At 33.9% G+C, this 17,887-nt stretch overlaps 1 protein-coding gene across 1 annotated transcript in view; it reads left to right on the forward strand.

Moving 5' to 3' along the window:
- Positions 1 to 17,887, forward strand: part of LRP2 (LDL receptor related protein 2) — a 236,218-nt gene that overhangs the window by 181,918 nt on the left and 36,413 nt on the right. Inside the window, exons 61-65 of the mRNA XM_074302211.1 lie at positions 997 to 1,134; positions 3,823 to 3,945; positions 8,134 to 8,262; positions 15,462 to 15,593; positions 16,606 to 16,737. Of these exons, the coding sequence (XP_074158312.1) occupies positions 997 to 1,134; positions 3,823 to 3,945; positions 8,134 to 8,262; positions 15,462 to 15,593; positions 16,606 to 16,737 (654 nt within the window). The remainder of the gene's footprint in view (positions 1 to 996; positions 1,135 to 3,822; positions 3,946 to 8,133; positions 8,263 to 15,461; positions 15,594 to 16,605; positions 16,738 to 17,887) is intronic.

The following is a 17,887-nucleotide window of genomic DNA, read 5'->3' on the forward strand; positions in this document are numbered from 1 at the left end:
AAAGTGTTGAGCTTGGAATCTGGAAGACTTGAATGCTTAGATACTAATATAACCCTAGTCAAGTTAACTTCTGTCTGTCTCAGTTTCCTTGTCTATACAATGAAATAACTGTCATACCTATCTTCCAGGGTTGCTGGGAGAAATAAATGAGTTGGATCAAATGAGGAAGAAATGTAACTCTAAATAATACAATCATATTTTTATAGCTCTACATAAATGCTTTTATTTTTATTATGGTGATGATAATGAAATCAATTACTAGGAATAGATGTTTTATAATCAAAAACTTTATAAATGCTTTTATTATTATCAGTAGATATTAATAAAAGAAACATATCATATATAACAATGCACACAAAATAATAATAATATGAAAACATAGTATAAAAGAAGGTTGATCAGGAATGAAACATACTGAATTCATGGAGCATAAAATGTCCAAATTCTAAATGTAAAGAGAAAAACAATTAGTAAAAAACAGACCAGTATGACACCATCATTAACTAATCACTGTGGCACCATTTACTCTCATAAACAGCTTAATTAATATTTATTGCAAATAACTCTTTATGATAAAAAATTCTTAATGGAATCAACCATTATATCATATGTAGACCTAATTTTCAATAGTGATGAGAAGTGGTCATTGTTATAGCCATTTCTGCACTAGCTGGGTAGAGCTTGTATATAGAAATAGAAAGCTTTCTGGCATAGCTCTGAAAATTTTATTTCACTCTGTTGTAAATTGGAGTCCAAAAGTACCTGACTAGACTTTGATGTCTCTCCTAAAGGAATAGTCCATTAGTCATTGCATATTGAAGATTTCCAGCTGCTGTGTTAAGGGTATGGTAAGCAGGAATCAGATAGTTACATCAATGAAAGGAAAAACAGAGGTTGAATAGAAAAGAGCATCTGAAGGAAATAAGCATTATCTTTCCCCTGTTCATAATCGTTAACCTTTCTAATAATTGAACTGTGTCTCTTTCTCCATACTAGCTACCCGTTATCCTAATGGCACTTACTGTCCAGCTACCATGTTTCAGTGTAAGAACCATGTCTGTATCCAGCCATTCTGGAAGTGTGATGGTGATAATGACTGTGGGGACAATTCTGATGAGGAACTTCACCTGTGCTGTAAGGGCAGAAAATAGAATGTATATGTTAACTCTCACATGGGGTCATTCAAAGGAATTAAGTTATTCATTAAGCATTTATTAAAAACCTATTTTGTATCAGATACTGTGTTAAATACTGGAATATACAAAAAAAGAAAAGACAATCCGTATCCTTGAGAAGCTCCTAATAGGGGAGAAAATAGGAAATCTATGTACAGACAAGATCTACATACACACATATACATTTGTGTATATGTGTATATATATCTATCTCTATATAAACCCATATACATATACATATGTGATAAAGAAGAAATAATCAACAAAGGGAAGACACTAGAATTAAGAAGGATTGAGAAAAGCTTCCTATGTAAGAGGTGGGATTTTAGCTGCAATTTGAAGAAAACAATGTAAACTAGGAGATGGATAGGAGGACATAGAGCATTGCAGGTATGGGGGACAGCTAAGGGAAATGCACAAAGTTGGGAGATAGAATCTTATTTTCAGAACATCAAGGAGGCCAATGTCTTTATATAGAATATGTGGAAGAGAGTGTGTTAGGTGTAAGAAAACAGAATAGGTAGGGGGCACTAGATTATGAAGGAATTTGAATGTAAGAAAATCTTATATTTTATCCTTGGAGTAATAGGGATCCACATGGAACAAGGATGTCTTTACCAAGTATCTTTTTTCTTGAGGTAGACATTTCATACTTTTGGGGATCTGTGACATTCTTTTACCATTCTTTATAGTCTGTATGTCATATATATATATATGTGCCTCTTGAAAAGAAAATGAATTAAACTGAATTGTGTTTTAAGATTTTTTTAATAATTGGAGACACTCTAGAGCAGGGGTTCTCAAACTACGGCCCACTGAGGAGGTTTCTGCAGCCCGCTGGGTTATGGCAAATAGGCTGAGAGGCAGAGACAGGGTGTGAGTTTTTGTTTTTACTATAGTCCGGCCTTCCAACAGTCTGAGGGACAGTGAACTGGCCCCCATTTTAAAAAGTTTGAGGACCACTGTGTCTAGAGTATCATAAGATTAAAATACAGACTCACCACTGCAGTGGGTGGAGGGTTATTTTCTGTAGAAAGGAAGACTTCCAGTTATTTTTTTTAAGAACTTATTTTTTAAGAACTTATCGTCTCTCTACTTCTTAGCTTTTCTCTCTTCTCATTAGTTACCATTTTAAAGTATATTATTGATCCATAGTGACATAGGGCTATTTTTCTTCATAGCATGAAGTTTTTTTTTTAAAAAAAAATCATTTGAAGTACACTTTTATAGAGGCTCCATATTGCTACTCTTGATCCTTTCTTACTTGTTAAATTCTAAGCAAATATCTTAGAAGATTGTAACTGTGAATGAGATAGGGAATTGGTAACTGATACTCATTCAAAAAGATAAATGTTCACAGCTATAAAAATAAAACTTTAAATGGTAGAGAAGGAAATCTAGTTACTTTCATAGTCACAGCTATAAAGTTATTCTATATGTAAATGTATATGTCTCCTCTGTTAGAATGTAAGCTCCTTATAAATGGGGATTGTTTTATTTATTGTATTTTTGTGTTAAACACAGAATGTGGCACACAGAAGGTACTTGATAAATGACCATTGATTGATTATACAAATTTGAAAATGTGTTTAGAATTTTACATCTAACTTTTGGGTGAAAAGAATTTTTCAAGAAAACTTTTTTTTTTGTCATATATCACTTTTCATATAGTTCTCCCATTTCTTGCCAAAGAAACTTCATTAATTACCTCCCATCATTTAAAAGCATTTTAAGCATGCATTTCTTAAAATCAGTTAAATAACTCATGCCCTGTATTTAAAAGCAAAGTGTAATTTGATTTATCCTGTAAGAACTTGCTAAGTCTTGTATATGTATGTATTTGTTTATATTTTGTATTAGGAATTAATTTGGGATGGGGAGAGGTTGGACCTATTTGTGCAATCTCCATTTTTCCATTGTTGAAAGAATTGACTAAAAGCACTGAAAGGTGAAGAGACTTGTTAGCATGCTTGAGAGGCAGAATTGGACCAAAAGTCATTGTGACTCTCTGACCAGTTCTTTATCTACCATGCCCATTATCACAGACCACAGTGTATACAAAATCAGTTGAGGACATGGTCTCTCTTCTTGAGTTGGTTATACTCTAGGAAAGAAGACATGATAAACATTCATGAGTAGTTAGAGGAAAATTCAAATGCAAATGTAGGATAGAGTGATATGATGGGTATGAATGGTAAATATAGTCAGTGAGGGAATTCAGTGAGGGAGTTTACTTACTAGAAACTCTAGGCAAATCCTTTAATCTCTTTTGAATCTCTTTTGAATTCCTCATTATTAAATGAGTTTGTTGGACTAGAAGACTTCTATGATCCCTTCTAGCTCTATATTATTGAGTCAGTCAGGTCAACAAAAATTTATTAAGCACCTACTACTGTGTGCTATGCGTTGTGCTGTTAGGGATGAAAAGAAAAACAAAAGATAGTTCTATTGCTCAAGAAGTTTATAATCTAATGAGATTATGAATGAGGATTATAATGGTATCCTGGTCACAATTATTATTAGATTTAGATGGAATATCTTCTGGATTGTTTTAAAAGAAGAGCATGATTCTGTTAATGGCTTCTTGTTATAGTGATGCTCTCCTAACATGTATCCACACTTCAATCTCTCTTTTTTCTCTTTTCAGTGGATAATCCCTGTGAACCACCATTTCGGTTCCGATGTGAAAACAATCGTTGCATTTATAGCCATGAACTGTGCAACCAGGAGGATGACTGTGGGGATGGAAGTGATGAGAAAGTAGAATATTGTAAGTGGATGCTTATTCACAAAATTAATCCTGTATTTTAGAAATTTTTGGTTTCAAGAATTTGGTTCACTTAAAGTGCCTTGTGCTACATCTTGGGGAATCAGAGACAAATAGTCAAACAGTCCCTCTCCTCAAGGTGTTTACATTCTACCTGAGGGATAGAACACATAAAACAAGTGTAACACAACATAAATAGAAGAAGAAAAGAGTACTTCTAAATAAGGTGAATCATGGAGGATCTCACTAGGGAGTTGGCACCTGAACTGAGCCTTGAAGATGGGAATAAAAATTCTGAAAGGCAAGAAGAGATGAGGAAGGAGGAATTTCAGGCATGGTAAAGAGCTTATGTAAGAACCTGGAGGTGAGAGGTAGGGTGTGGTATACAGGGAACATCCATCAATTCAGTTTGACTGAAACAAATAATTCATTAAGGGGGGAATAGTCTGAAATAAGACTGAGAAGGTTATGGGATTTGGATTATAAGAGATATGATAATCATAATAACAACAAACAGTAATAGCAGCAGCAACAACAACTCTATATCAGGCCCTATGCTAAGTGCTTTTTAAATTTCTTTAAGAATTTTTTTTCTCAGTAGTATTTTATTTTTCCAAATACATGTAAAGATAGTTTTCAACATTCATTTTTTATAATATTTTGTGTTTCCCTGGGACAGCTAGATGGCATAGTGGATAGCACACTGGCCCTGAAGTTAGGAGGACCTGAGTTCAAATCTGCCCTCAGACACTTAACACTTCCCAGTTGTGTGACCTGGGCACCTAAACCCCAATTGCCTCATCAAAAAAAATGATTTTCTGTTCTGATTTTTTTCTTCTTCTATCCATGCTCTGCAAGACAGCAAGCAATATGATATAGGTTATACATGTACAATACTTTAAAACATATTTCTACATTTGTCATGTAGAAAACCAAACTAAAAAAAGAAAAAAAACATGAGAAAGGAAAAAGTAAGAAAGCAAACAAACAAAAAAAGTGAAAATATTATTCTTCAATCCACTTTTAAGTCTTCATAGTTCTCTCTTTGGATGCAGATGACATTCTCCATCCCAAGTCTATTGGAATTGTCATGTATTGCTGCATTGCTTAGGAGGGCTGAATCTGTCATAGCTGATCATCATATAATCTTGCTGTTTCTATGTACAATATTCTCCTGGTTCTGCTCACTTTATTCGGCATCAGTGCATGTGAATCTTTCTAGATTTCTCTGAAATCAGCCTGCTCATCATTTCTTACAGAAGGATAATATTCTATTACATTCATATACCATAACATATTTTGCCATTCCCCAATTGATGGGCATCTACTCAATTTCCAATTCCTTGCCACTACAAAAAGAGCTGCAGTAAACATTTTTGCACATCTTCCCTTTTTAAAAATTATCTCTCTGGAACTTAGACTCAGTAGTGACAATGCTAGATCAAAGGGCATGCACAATTTTATAGCCTTTTGGGGCATGCTAAGTGGTTATTTTTTTTTTTTTTTTTGCAAATATCATCTCATTTCTCAATAACTCCGGGAGATAAGTACTATTATTATGCCCATTTTATAGATGAGGAAACTGTAAACCAACATTAAATAACAGGATCAGGAATCTAACCCTTTTCCCACTTTAATACAACTTTTGGAGAGAAAAAGGAAGGTCCTTAATACATGAAAAAAAGAGAAATGAAGTTATTAAGAAATTTTGGGGGGATTTAAGGATAGTTGAATGGCAACAGGAGAAATTATTCTCAAGAAAGATCTCTAAACTTCATTCTGAAATTTATAGTGTAGTACAGTAGAAAGAGTATTGAATATTAAATATTAGAGGACCTGGTTTGAATCTTTCCTTTATCACTTTCCTGTGTGATCTTGGACAAATAATTTATTTCTTTTGGCTGTATTTTTCCTCATTTGTAAATAGGATGCTCAACTAGATAGCCTCTCCTGTTTTTTTCTGGCTCTATATGTGAATCCTATTAAATACATTCACATATATGCATATTATGACATATTTTTATTGTAAAGAACTAATTGAACTAATAATACTTGCATAAATTATTTTGAAAGCCATAAATATCAATTGGACACACTGTAATAATTAATGAAACACATGGCAAGAATAGAGGTTTTATATGGTTCTAAAAAGTATAGTTATGTATTCAAATAATTTGACAAACTGAATTGTTAGCTAACTTCCAGAATACATCTTTCTCACGTAGGAATCTTTTTTCATCTTTTTCTTTCTTCTTTTAATTGCCTTCTAGTTGACATATTATTGTAATATAGGATTGCAAAAATGGGCAAAAGAAAGGGTAAAAGGAGAAACTAAGAAGTCTGGATTATCTATACATTATTTTAGCCAATACTAGTGTCTTTTAGGGAGTTTCTGAATTGTTTGACTGAAAGCCCAACTTACAAATGGGTCTAAATGGCCCAATCTGTCCTTTGTGATTGGAATAGGCTTTAGCACTTTGAACTTCCTTCCAGACTTAGCTTATACCTTCCCAGTTGTTAGTACTCTTCTCTGTACTTTTCAAAATTACTTTGTATTTGCTTTGTATACAATTTGCATTGACATATCTCTGTTCTACATTGCTTTCCTCTAGTAGAATGTAAACTCCTTTAGGGCAGGGATTGGTTTTTTGTGTTTTTTTTTCATCTTTTTATTGCTAGCACTTAGTCTAGTACTTTGGGAGTAGATTTTAAAATAAATGACTGTTGGATAAATTAAGGAATGAAAAAAATTATAGTCGTTTGTTTACATGTACACATACATTATATACTGAAATAATTCACTAATTTACATTGTAGCACTGTCTAAGTGAATACAAATATTCAAATGCCATCCTTATCCTCGTCCAGTTATTGCTGATTGATACTACACAAAGTATAGCTTTGGCAAAGTTCTTACTTTTTAAAATTCAAAAAGTTGATAAGAATTTATTTTCTCTTTCTCTTGAGAGAATCAGAATGAGCACCAAATGGTGGTTCACATTTTATAAATGAATGATGTATTGCTCTTCAGAGATGAAGTTAGTCATGATTTGATGTAGGGTTGTTAATTACTGATCTCTTTTGGATGATTAATCACACAGTGCTCCCTCAGTACCATCAGTGAAAACATATTAAAGAGCAGAGCTATGGTATCTCATATCAGAGTACATTTATAAAAAAGGAAAATTCATTTTTCATAAGAGGAAAGTTATAAACTAGGGTAGCATGGGAGTAAAAATAAAACATAACTGAATTTTATCTGGGATGGAACTGATAAAAGGGTTATTTTTCTCCATTTGAAGGAATTTTTTCTAACTTCAAATTGAGTATACAGTTGGTCAGTTGACTGTTGAATCTAATCAATATAAAGAGTTTCCATTAAAATCTTGCTACTACTGTGCTCAAAAAAGGAACTATCAAAATGAAAAAAAACTGATGCATGGGGTCTATAGTGTAGCTAATTTGAGAGAGACTCATCATGGAAAGATTTCACTTACTGAAGGTTATTTTGGCTTCAGAAACTCGCAAACTCAGTTCACTAAAACAAAAAGGAATGTCAGTGAGGGGATGCTATACCAATGAAACCATAGATATTTTAAAGGACAATGAAAAAGTATAGGCAATTAATTTTCCCCCTCTTCCTGTGATTTTTCTCCTATACAGGCATCATGTAGAAATATCCAGAAAATATATCCTTTTAAACTGCTTTACCTTGAATCACCATGAGTCTCTTATAATTTTTGATGTAGGACCACTTGGTCCCCTTGATCCTATAGGTTTCTAATTCATAAAATGAGTGAGCTGGATTAGATGGTCTGTGGGGTTGCTCTCTAACTTTACATCTAGGATGCCAAAATCTCTTACCAGAGGGGGTATGGCTATGAAACATTTGATTGTATTAAGTGTATGTGTAGATCTGTTTCTATAGGATTGAAACTCTAGTTAAAAGGTGTTCATCTCTGTGAATGATAGATTTTGGAAAGTGAAAATTTTTTTAAACTGCATACTCTTCCTGCTGCCTATTCTGTCTCTCAAATTAAATATATTGCATCTGTGATTCCAATATCACAGTAGGTCTGGTCAGAGCAGAGAGAAATTCTATATATTTTTAAAAAATTCTGGGCAAGCCCCCCCCCAAACATTATACAGTAAGGATTCTTGATTTTGAGCCTTTTTTCCCCCCAAATGTAGGTATAAATGCAACCTCGAAACCTTGTACAGAAGATGAATTCAAGTGTGGCAATGGACACTGTATTCCTTTGAAATATGTGTGTGACAACTTTGATGACTGTGGGAACCATTTTGATGAAACAGGCTGCAGTAAGTAAAAGTCTTATTAAAACATTGTTATATCTCTCTCTATATTTTTTGAAGTTTGTCATTGCTGACTATTTGTATTGAACAAGTTTTAAATCAGTGAAACTTAGAAGAAGAAATTTAGTGTGTTGTGTGTGTGTGTATGTTATTTATAAGGATGATGTTATCTTGTTACTTTGATTCTGTTGCCTCCTTCTTTCTCTAGGACATTGCTCCATAATTATTTTCCTTTTCTTTTGTATCTTTCAATTTCTCCCTCTTAGTCTCCTGTTGAAACAATAAACTTTCATTTTACCTTTCTAGCTCATTGAATTGTTATCCCATCCTTTTCACTTTTCTGCCAAATCTACTTTCTCATTACTCAGATTCTTCTTACTCTCTTGGAATCTGGCTTTTACCCTGTGCCATTCCACTGAAATTGCTCTCTCAAAAGTTGATCTCCAATAATTATATTGGAGATGGAAATTATATATAGAGATGGAAATATATATAATCCAATAATCCTTCAATTAATAAATCCAATGGTCCTTTTTTGGTCCTCAATCTCTTTAATTTCTACAGTTTCTGACTTCATCCCTACTGGGTGCTTTCTCCTCTCATGGCTTCAGAGATCCATTCTATCCTTTAACTACTCTTTAATTTTTTTTTTTTTTTTGTTGGTTTTACATCGTCTTTCTAACTCCCAATTATGAGTGTTTCACCTGGGTCTATTCTTAACAATGTTTTATTCTCTTTAAAGTTTTTCCCACCATAATATTACTTATTTCCACAGCCTTCGACTATTATCAGTAGAGAAAGAGCTATATCTGGAGTCAGAGGAAATGTAGTTTTATTTTGACTGTCATTTACTTATTTTGTGGTCTCTGGCAAATCCTATAGACTGGACCTCAGTTTCCTCATTTGGAGGATGAGGATTGAACTAAAGAACTTTTAGGTTCTTTTCAGTGTTAAACATATGATCTAATGATTTCCAAGTAGGAAATCTTCTGTACTAATAGAACTATATCTCCAACTGCCTAAAGAGCCCCTCCATCATTATGTCCCATTATCACCTTAAAATTAACATGCCGCAAATCAGTTAATACTTACCCCCCTCCCCCTGCCTTTTGACTTCACTATTCTGGGACTTAGTTTCATTATGTATAAAATTAAAGGTTGGACTAACTTTTTCCTAAGATAATTTAAAACTCTTAATCTATCATACCATTTCACAGTACTTGTTAAAAATAGGAATAGCACATGTGAAGCCATCTGTAGAAATCTTTCAATTTCTACCTTTACAACATCTCCCCATGCACACAACTGTCTCCCTCAGGACTTCATCACTTCTTGCCTTGATTATTGGAATAACCACCTAATTGTCCTCCTGCCTCAAATCTCTCACTGCTTCAGTCCACCCTACAAACAATTGATAAAGTTGAATAAAATGACTATTCAGTCATTCCAATCAATCTGACTCTGTGACTCCATTTGGGGTTTTCATGACAAAGATATTGGGGTGGTTTGCCATTTCTTTCCAGTAAGACTTATTGAGTTCAAATTCAGCCTCAGACATTTCCTATCTATGTGACCCTAGACAAATCAGTTAATCCTGTTTGTCTCAGTTTCATGATTCATAAAATGATCTGGAGAAATGTCAGATTATTCCATTATTTGTGCCACTATTTGGAGTCACAAAGAATCAGACACAACTGAAATGACTAAACAATAAAATTCTACCAGATACTGTGCTAAAGGCTAGAGCTAATATTACTACTATACCACCACTACCACTACCACCACCACCACCATCACCACTACTACCACTACTACCACTGCTACAGAAGCAGACAGGTGCTACAATGGATAGAGTGCTGGGATTAGATTCAGGAAAATATAAATTCATATCTGGCCTTATTTATTCACTAGCTGTGTGACTCTGGACAAGTCACTTGACCTCTTTGCCTTAGTTTCCTAATCTGTAAAATGTGGATAATAATAACACCTCCATCCTAAGATGAGATTTTACTGGGACTTTAAGGAACCCAGGGAATCTAGGTGATAGAAATGAGGAGGAAGAGAATTCTCGATCTGAAAGGATTAGCCAACATGTAGGAGTATAAGGTATAAGAAGATTAGAAAGATATGAGAAGGGATTAAGTTATGAAGGATTTAAAATTTGATCCTGGGTATAATTAGTCCTTGGAGTTTATTGAATTGAATGGACAACATGCTCTGATCTATGATTTAGAGAGATCACTGATAACTTAGTGGAGATTGAACTGAAGTGAGGAGAAACTCATGACAAACTGGAAGGTTATTACAACAGTCTAAGCATGAGAAGTTGAGCTCCTGTATTAGAGTTGTAGCAATGTGAGAGGAAATAAGAGAGTATGTACAAAAGATGATACAAGACTTTAACAGACTTTGGCAATATATAGGATATGAGGAAGGAGGAAGTGGTGATGAATAAGAATGAAGAATTGAAGGTGACATTTAGGTTACAGATCTGGGTTATTAGGAAGGTAAGCAACATCATTAGGGAAGGGTTTAGGAGGTAAGTTAATGAGTTGAGTTTTGGACTTGTTGAGTTTAGGATATCTATGAGACGTCTAGTTCAAGATGTCCAATAGACAGTTGAAGATACAAAATTGGAGATAGCCAAGAGGTTTGGACTTGTATAAATTGATTTGAGATTCATCAGGATATAAAAGATTAGTGAATCTTTGGCATCTGATGAGATCATTGAGGAAGATATTTTAGAGGGAGAAGAAAAGAGGGCCTAGGATAGAACCCTATAGGATACCAAAGGTTAGTTGTTAGATAAAGATTCAGCAAAGTAGACTGAGTAGTGATCGGATAGGTAGGAGGAAAACCAGGAAATGGTATGTCATGAAAACTTGAGAGTAGTATCAAGGACAAGGGTTTTAATGTGTCAAGGGCTGCTGAGAAGTTAAGAAGAGTGAGGATTGAGAAAAGACCATTATATTTGCCAATTAAATAATTAATAATTTTAGGGAATTGAATGATGAAGTTAGAAGCCAGATGATAGAGAGTTAAGTAGAGAGTGAGAAGGAAGGAATTACTATCTATTATAGATGACATTCTCAAGAAGTTAAGGTCAAAAGAGAAGAGAAATATGGTACAATAGCTGGCAGAATTGGTTGGATCAAAGGAAGATTAAATTTTTTCAAATGAAGAGGCATGGGAATGCTTGCATGTAGTAGAGAAGGAAGTGATAGAAGATCATTGAGAAAGCTGAGATGATAGAAAAGGAATCTACTGGAGAAAACATATAATAGGTATTGCTTCATTCTGTAGTTATATTCTCAAAGATGGAACATCATAGGTGCTTAATAAATATTTGTTGGTTAATAAATTCTGTGGCCTTTCATAACTTCTGATTCTTTGAAATGATGTGTCCTGTTAAGTTAATATAAATATGACATAAATTGAGTTACCTAAGCTATTCCACTCTCAGATTCTGCCTCGGTTATTGACAGTGATGTAACTATAGCAGGTGTTTGGAATCTTTCCAACTTTAAGACTGAGATAAAAATTGGTTCCTCTTTCATTTGTCCATGCTAATTTAGTTGCTTGAAATTAATCACAGTGCTTTTTAAATGGTATTTAATTAAAACTGGCATATATTTACAGAAAATAGGTAGCAACCAAATGAGTATGGGAATTAAGGCCACATTTCTTTTCAGCTATTAATATATCAGTATATCTCAGGATCATAAGATCATAAATTTAAAGTTAGACGATACCTTAGAGGCTTTCAAGTTTAACTTAAGTCTTTTACAGATGAGGATACCAGAGTGGAGATATATTAATTGAATTGCCTAGGGTCAGGGAGTTAGTGTGTATATGAGGATATTAACTCAGGTTTTTCTGATTTACAAACCTAATGCTCCATCATGTAGGACAAAGATGTGACCCACTGGCTATATCAGGTCATAACACTCCCTGAGTGCAACAAACCAGATTAAAATGTATTTGGGAAATATTTAACAAAATAAATAAAAAGACAACATTAATTCATGGTTTCAAACAGAGAACAATGGAGAGTCATTTTGATTTGAGTCTCACGTCACTGATGTAAAATCTTCACAATAATTTGCTCATTATGGTGTGGAGGAGACCCTGAATTTATGAGTTATGCCCTTTAATCACAAGCTCTGGCATGTATTATCAGCCGGAAAGACTGAAGACTTAACCAACAATAGGCTATGAGTCTATTGCCCAAGGATTAGCTTGAAACATTAAGGGGATCTGGTAGCAATTCATGACATCATCTACTAAAATGAAGAGAAAGTATAATATATATCAGAAGAAGGAGTGTCCTCATCAAGGCAATTATGATTATTGAGGCTGCTTTTTGAAGTGGCAAAATGTGACACTATAGAATTCATTCTTAGAGATTATTATGTGGGCAAATAATTTAGCTATAAAACAAAATTTTGTCTTAAGTGCCATTATATGTGTACTTTTTTCATTATTTTAAAATTTATTTATTATTTTAATGCATTCATAATCTGTCCGTCTCATTCCTTTCTCCCCTCCTCAATTGGTTTTTCTTTTTAAAAATCATTGAGGCATTTGGAAATAACTTGTCTAATATAGTAATATTTTAAACTTCATTTGTAAAGAAAGAAAGCTAATTGCTGATGGAACCAATACTTGGGAGATTATTATATTAGGATGATTTTTTTCAGTGCTTTGAAATACTTGGTAAATCATTGCTTCTTTGTAAAATAAAATTTTTATTTGTGTGCCCATGCTTGATTTGGGAAATGTATTGGCCAAATCAATTTATCCAAATTAATAGATTTGAATGGATATAGCATTTAGGTATAGTAAAAAAAAGTTCATATAAATAATCAACATTAATTTTTGGCTCTGGAGAATGTTTCACAACATTCAATCAGTCCAGTGACAAAAGGACAAACTTTTAAAAATGATGTTTCAGTACATATAAGAAAAGACTAGAGACAAAAAAACAAACAAACAAAAAAAAAACATGACAACTAGAAGCAAGGGCATGAGAAACAAGAATGAGGAAAAAAAAAGATTAACTTTAAAGGATACTCAGGAAAAAAGATTCTCAGTCACCAGTAGACAAAGGATATAACCAGATCTCAGTGATTAGAGAGATAGAATAATGAGATTTGGGAGCAATAATCTCGAGGCATTGGCAGAAAGAAAGATGGGTTATGGCCCTTCTAAGAGGTTTTGATGCACCTAGGTTTCAATAGTTTTTCCTAGTTAATGTTTAGGATATCTGTCTTCTAGGTAGCACAGTGGATAAACCTGTAGTCAGGAAGTTTCTATTCAATTGTTTTCAGTTGGTTTGACTGTTTAGGACCCATTTGGGGTTTCTTGGGAAAGATACTGGAGTGATTGACCATTTTCTTCTCCAGCAATTGTCAAGATCTAAGTTCAAATCCATACTCAGTCACTATCTTGAATAAGGCATGTGCTTTGAGCTAATTCTTTAACTTTTCTGTCTGACTCAGTTTCCTTAACTGATTAAAATGGGGATAATAGTAGCACCTACCTCCAAGAATTGTTGTGAAGATCAAATGAGGTAATATTTAGTAAAGTGCTTTCTTAGCATATGGCTTGCTACATACTAGACATTTAATAAGTGCTTGTTCCCTTCTTTTCTATACAATGGTAACTCAGGCATGTAGGTTTTATATAGTGAGGAGGAAGGTTTTTCAATTAGCTGATCTCATTGATTTTCCATCTCTGGTTGGAGGCAGAGGAGAAACTAGAGATGGCCTTTTGAGAATCTGATTGTAGAAAGTGTGAGATATGGAAATTTACAAGCAATGATAGGAGAAGGGAGTTTTAGGCAGGAAATTTCCAAAAATGGGCAAGAGGAAGGAGCAAGTCTAGAGCAAAGACAATTTCTTGCAGTTGCTCACAAGGGCTTCACAAAGCAGAGAATCTGGATTTTTACAAAGAGAATACAATCTTGTAATTTGCTTAATATTTGCCTTTTCCTTTTTCTTTGGAAAGATCTCCCAGTAATAATTCCACTATCACCATTCAAGCATGGATCTGAAGGTTTCCAGGATAGTGATAATCTAATGATAGTCTGTTTTATATATGTGTGTGTGGTCAAGTGGGTATTGATTCCCCATACACAATTAATTTTATTTCATTGGATGAAAATTCATTTAGTTTCATTCAATTTGAGTCATTTAAAATAAATGTTTATTCATATAATGCACTAAAGGCTTCTGACTTCAAGGAGTTTATCATTTAGCGATGAGACATAACATGGACATGTAGAATATAGATATATTTAAAGTAGATACAAGATATTCTGTGCATGTGGTGGTGGGTTGTAGTGGTAGATATGGGTAGAAACAATAGTACCATGGAAAATCAGAAAAGGCTTCATATAAGTGAGTGAGTCTTAAAGGAAGTTAGGTCTTCATGGTATTGGACTAAAGAAGCCCCGTAGGTAACAAAATTATAGATTCTTATAGTAGAGTTGGGCAACTAGATAGTTAGACAGCTAGGTAGAGCACTGAGCCTGAATTCAGGAAGAGTCTACTCTCTGAGTTCAAATCTGACCTCAGACGCTGTATAATCCTAGGCAAGTCACTTAATCCTGTTTATCTCTGTTTTTCATTTGTAAAAATGAGCTAGAGAAGGAAATGGAAAACCATTTCAGTATCTTTGTAAAGAAAACCACAAATTCATGATGAAATGGATATTATTGAAAAACAATAGAATAACATTAAAACAGTAGAGTTTCCATAAAAAAAATTCAAAGTAGCTGGACATGGTGATATACAACTATAATTCCTGCTAGAGGAAGGCTGATGCTCGTGTATGTTTTGAGCTCAGGAGTTTTGAGCTGCAATGGACTAAACCAATTTTGAGTCTACATTGTTTTTCCCCAAAGGTAAGAGGCCATCTGGCTGTCTAGGGAGGGTCAAATCAGCTCAAGTCAGAAACAGAGCAGGTCAAAGCTCCTGTGACTATCAGAATGTGACCTGCCCACAAGTTGTCCCTATAATTCCAGATTGGGCAAAATATATCAAAGAAGCATCTTTCCTACATAAATTCATAAGGAAAAATAATTTTTTCTATAATTGACAAAAAGAATAAATTAGGGGCTATTTTTAACATACAATTTAAATTTTAAATTGATAAGCTCTTCAATTTTATACTACATAATTTTATCTTTTTTTTTTTTTCAGACCCAGGGGCAGAAAGGACCTGTGATGAAAATATCTGTGAACATAATTGTACCAATCTAAATGAAGGAGGCTTCATCTGTTCCTGTAGGCCAGGGTACAATGCTAGTGCTATAGACAGAAACTCCTGTATTGGTAAAGTAGATCTTTTTTTAATTATGTTTTTTAAGCCCTCAAGTAATTTAGTGTGAGACATATTGATCTTGAACCATCATAGTTTCTTGGTAGTATTATCTATGATTTTTAAATTGCAGAATGAACAAGGATTAGAACTATTGTAGGATCTGGTTAAAGTTTGTCTTCTCAACACTTGAGGGACAACAGTCTAGGGACCATAGCCGAGAGTCATATGATTTGCTTGTGAGTTCTAAAATTTTATTATATTCATCATATTTTGCTTTTTCATCATGAATCCGTTCCAGAGGATGTGATAAGAATACGGTTTACTAAAAGTGATAAGAGTTAAGCATGTTTTCGGCAATTCTGGTCAGTGGGATTTAATGGTACTGATTCCATGGTATGCTTTAAGTAGAGATGAATGAGAGCATTCTTTTGGGGGAGTTGTAACTCAAGAATTTATCATTTAGAGATTAAATGGTAGATTCTTACCCATGAAAACTATGTTGACAAAAGAAAAATGATACTCTTGATGAGAAAAAAATTGTAGTTCTTTTCTGAAATAGAGAGTTGACCTCATCTTTAGGTTTTTTAGCTTTTTCTTGTCTGAAATAATTGTATATCTTTAGGTTCCCCTTTTTTATTTGCTGGTTAATTTCTTTTATTTGAGTTTTCCTTTATATTCATCACTGACAAATATGAATTTGAACAGAAGCAAGTTTCTAGGGGTAGATAGATAGTACAGTGGATGAAGCACTGGGCCTAGAGTCAGGAAGATTCATCTTCCTGAATTCAAATAGGGGCTCAGACACTTACTAGCTGTGTGATCCTGGGCAGGTCACTTAATCCTTTTTACCTCAGTTTTGTTATCTATAAAGTGGCTAGAGAAGTAAATGGCAGACCACTCCAGTATCTTTGCCAATAAAACCCCAAATGGGGTTACAAAGTCAAATGTGCCCCAAAAATAATTGAATTGAAATCTTGGTGGAGGGTACTTAAAAATTCATCTTTGGTTTTGTTTTGTCTCCAGATATCAATGAATGTGAACAATTTGGAGTCTGTCCCCAGGACTGCAGAAATTCCAAAGGAAGTTATGAGTGTATTTGTGCTGATGGATTTAGGTCTGTGGGTGACCACGAAGGAAAACAGTGTGCAGCTGATGGTATGCTTGGATGATATTGGGATGTCATCAGTGAAAAATCAACCTTATGGGCAGGGGGGAAATGAATACACTTATCATTTCTGGAAAATTCATTTAAGAGCCATAGTTTTTTTTCTTTTTCATTCATCATCCTCTTTCTCTTGTCTCAAAAAATATTAAAACCTGTAGGAATTGAAATAATAATAGTCATGTCCTACTTGTCTCAGATCTTACCTCCTGACCATTTTGATAAATGCCTTTAACAAGAAAAGATATGTGGATTGGATAGCTCCCTTCAAGTTGCTTGACAACAAAAGTCTGCTTATGTCATGTTGTCAGCAGAAGGAAATTAATGAAACCATCAAACTCTCAGCTCCACTGAATCAAGGTTTTAGGCAGTGTAACTTAAGATGTCTCAGAAAATAGTCCCATTAAGTTGGGGCAAATCAAGGACACTTTGTTGACAGATTACCTTTTTATTGTCTATGGACTAATGATCACAGACAGAAGGGATCTGGCTCATTGCTAACTTCAATCATTAGTTCTACATCTTAGGTTAATATCAGCACCAGAAAATCTCTCTCTGAATAAGTAGGAATTTGGCTCATAAAATTAAGAGATATGAACCAGAAAAAAGCAGAAAAATAGCAGGGTAGAAATGACAAAATGGAAGAAATAGAAATGGTACATAGGTCAAATTCCCATTACTAGTCTAAGTCTATACAATCTAATTTTGCATACAAGTTTTTATGCTCCCATCTATTTAGATTTGGGACATATGCTAGTGGCTCAAGGGGAAATGCTAGGAGAAGAACATTTTTAATTTGCATGTCAAATGGTTAGTAGTTAAAATGAAAATTTTAACTGTTCAATTTTGGTATGCAAATGAACACATTAGAACATGCATTTGATTTGCATACTTAAATATTGCATCCACTGAACATTTCAAGCATGAAAGTGGAGTAAGGGCACTTTGAAAGTTTGATCTGATAATTAAGTAACACATATAAAAAATTTTAAAACTATTTTGAAGCTGGAATGATTGAAACACTATGTCCATGTAAAATGTTCACATAAAAATGCAGAGTCTAGAGGGAAGGAATAAGTTTATGGAGAACTATAGATTGTAAGAACCAGAAGAATCTAACTCCTCCAATTTACAGATGAAGGA

Source organism: Sminthopsis crassicaudata, chromosome 3 (assembly GCF_048593235.1).
Source record: "Sminthopsis crassicaudata isolate SCR6 chromosome 3, ASM4859323v1, whole genome shotgun sequence".
In the NCBI taxonomy this organism is placed as follows: domain Eukaryota; kingdom Metazoa; phylum Chordata; class Mammalia; order Dasyuromorphia; family Dasyuridae; genus Sminthopsis; species Sminthopsis crassicaudata.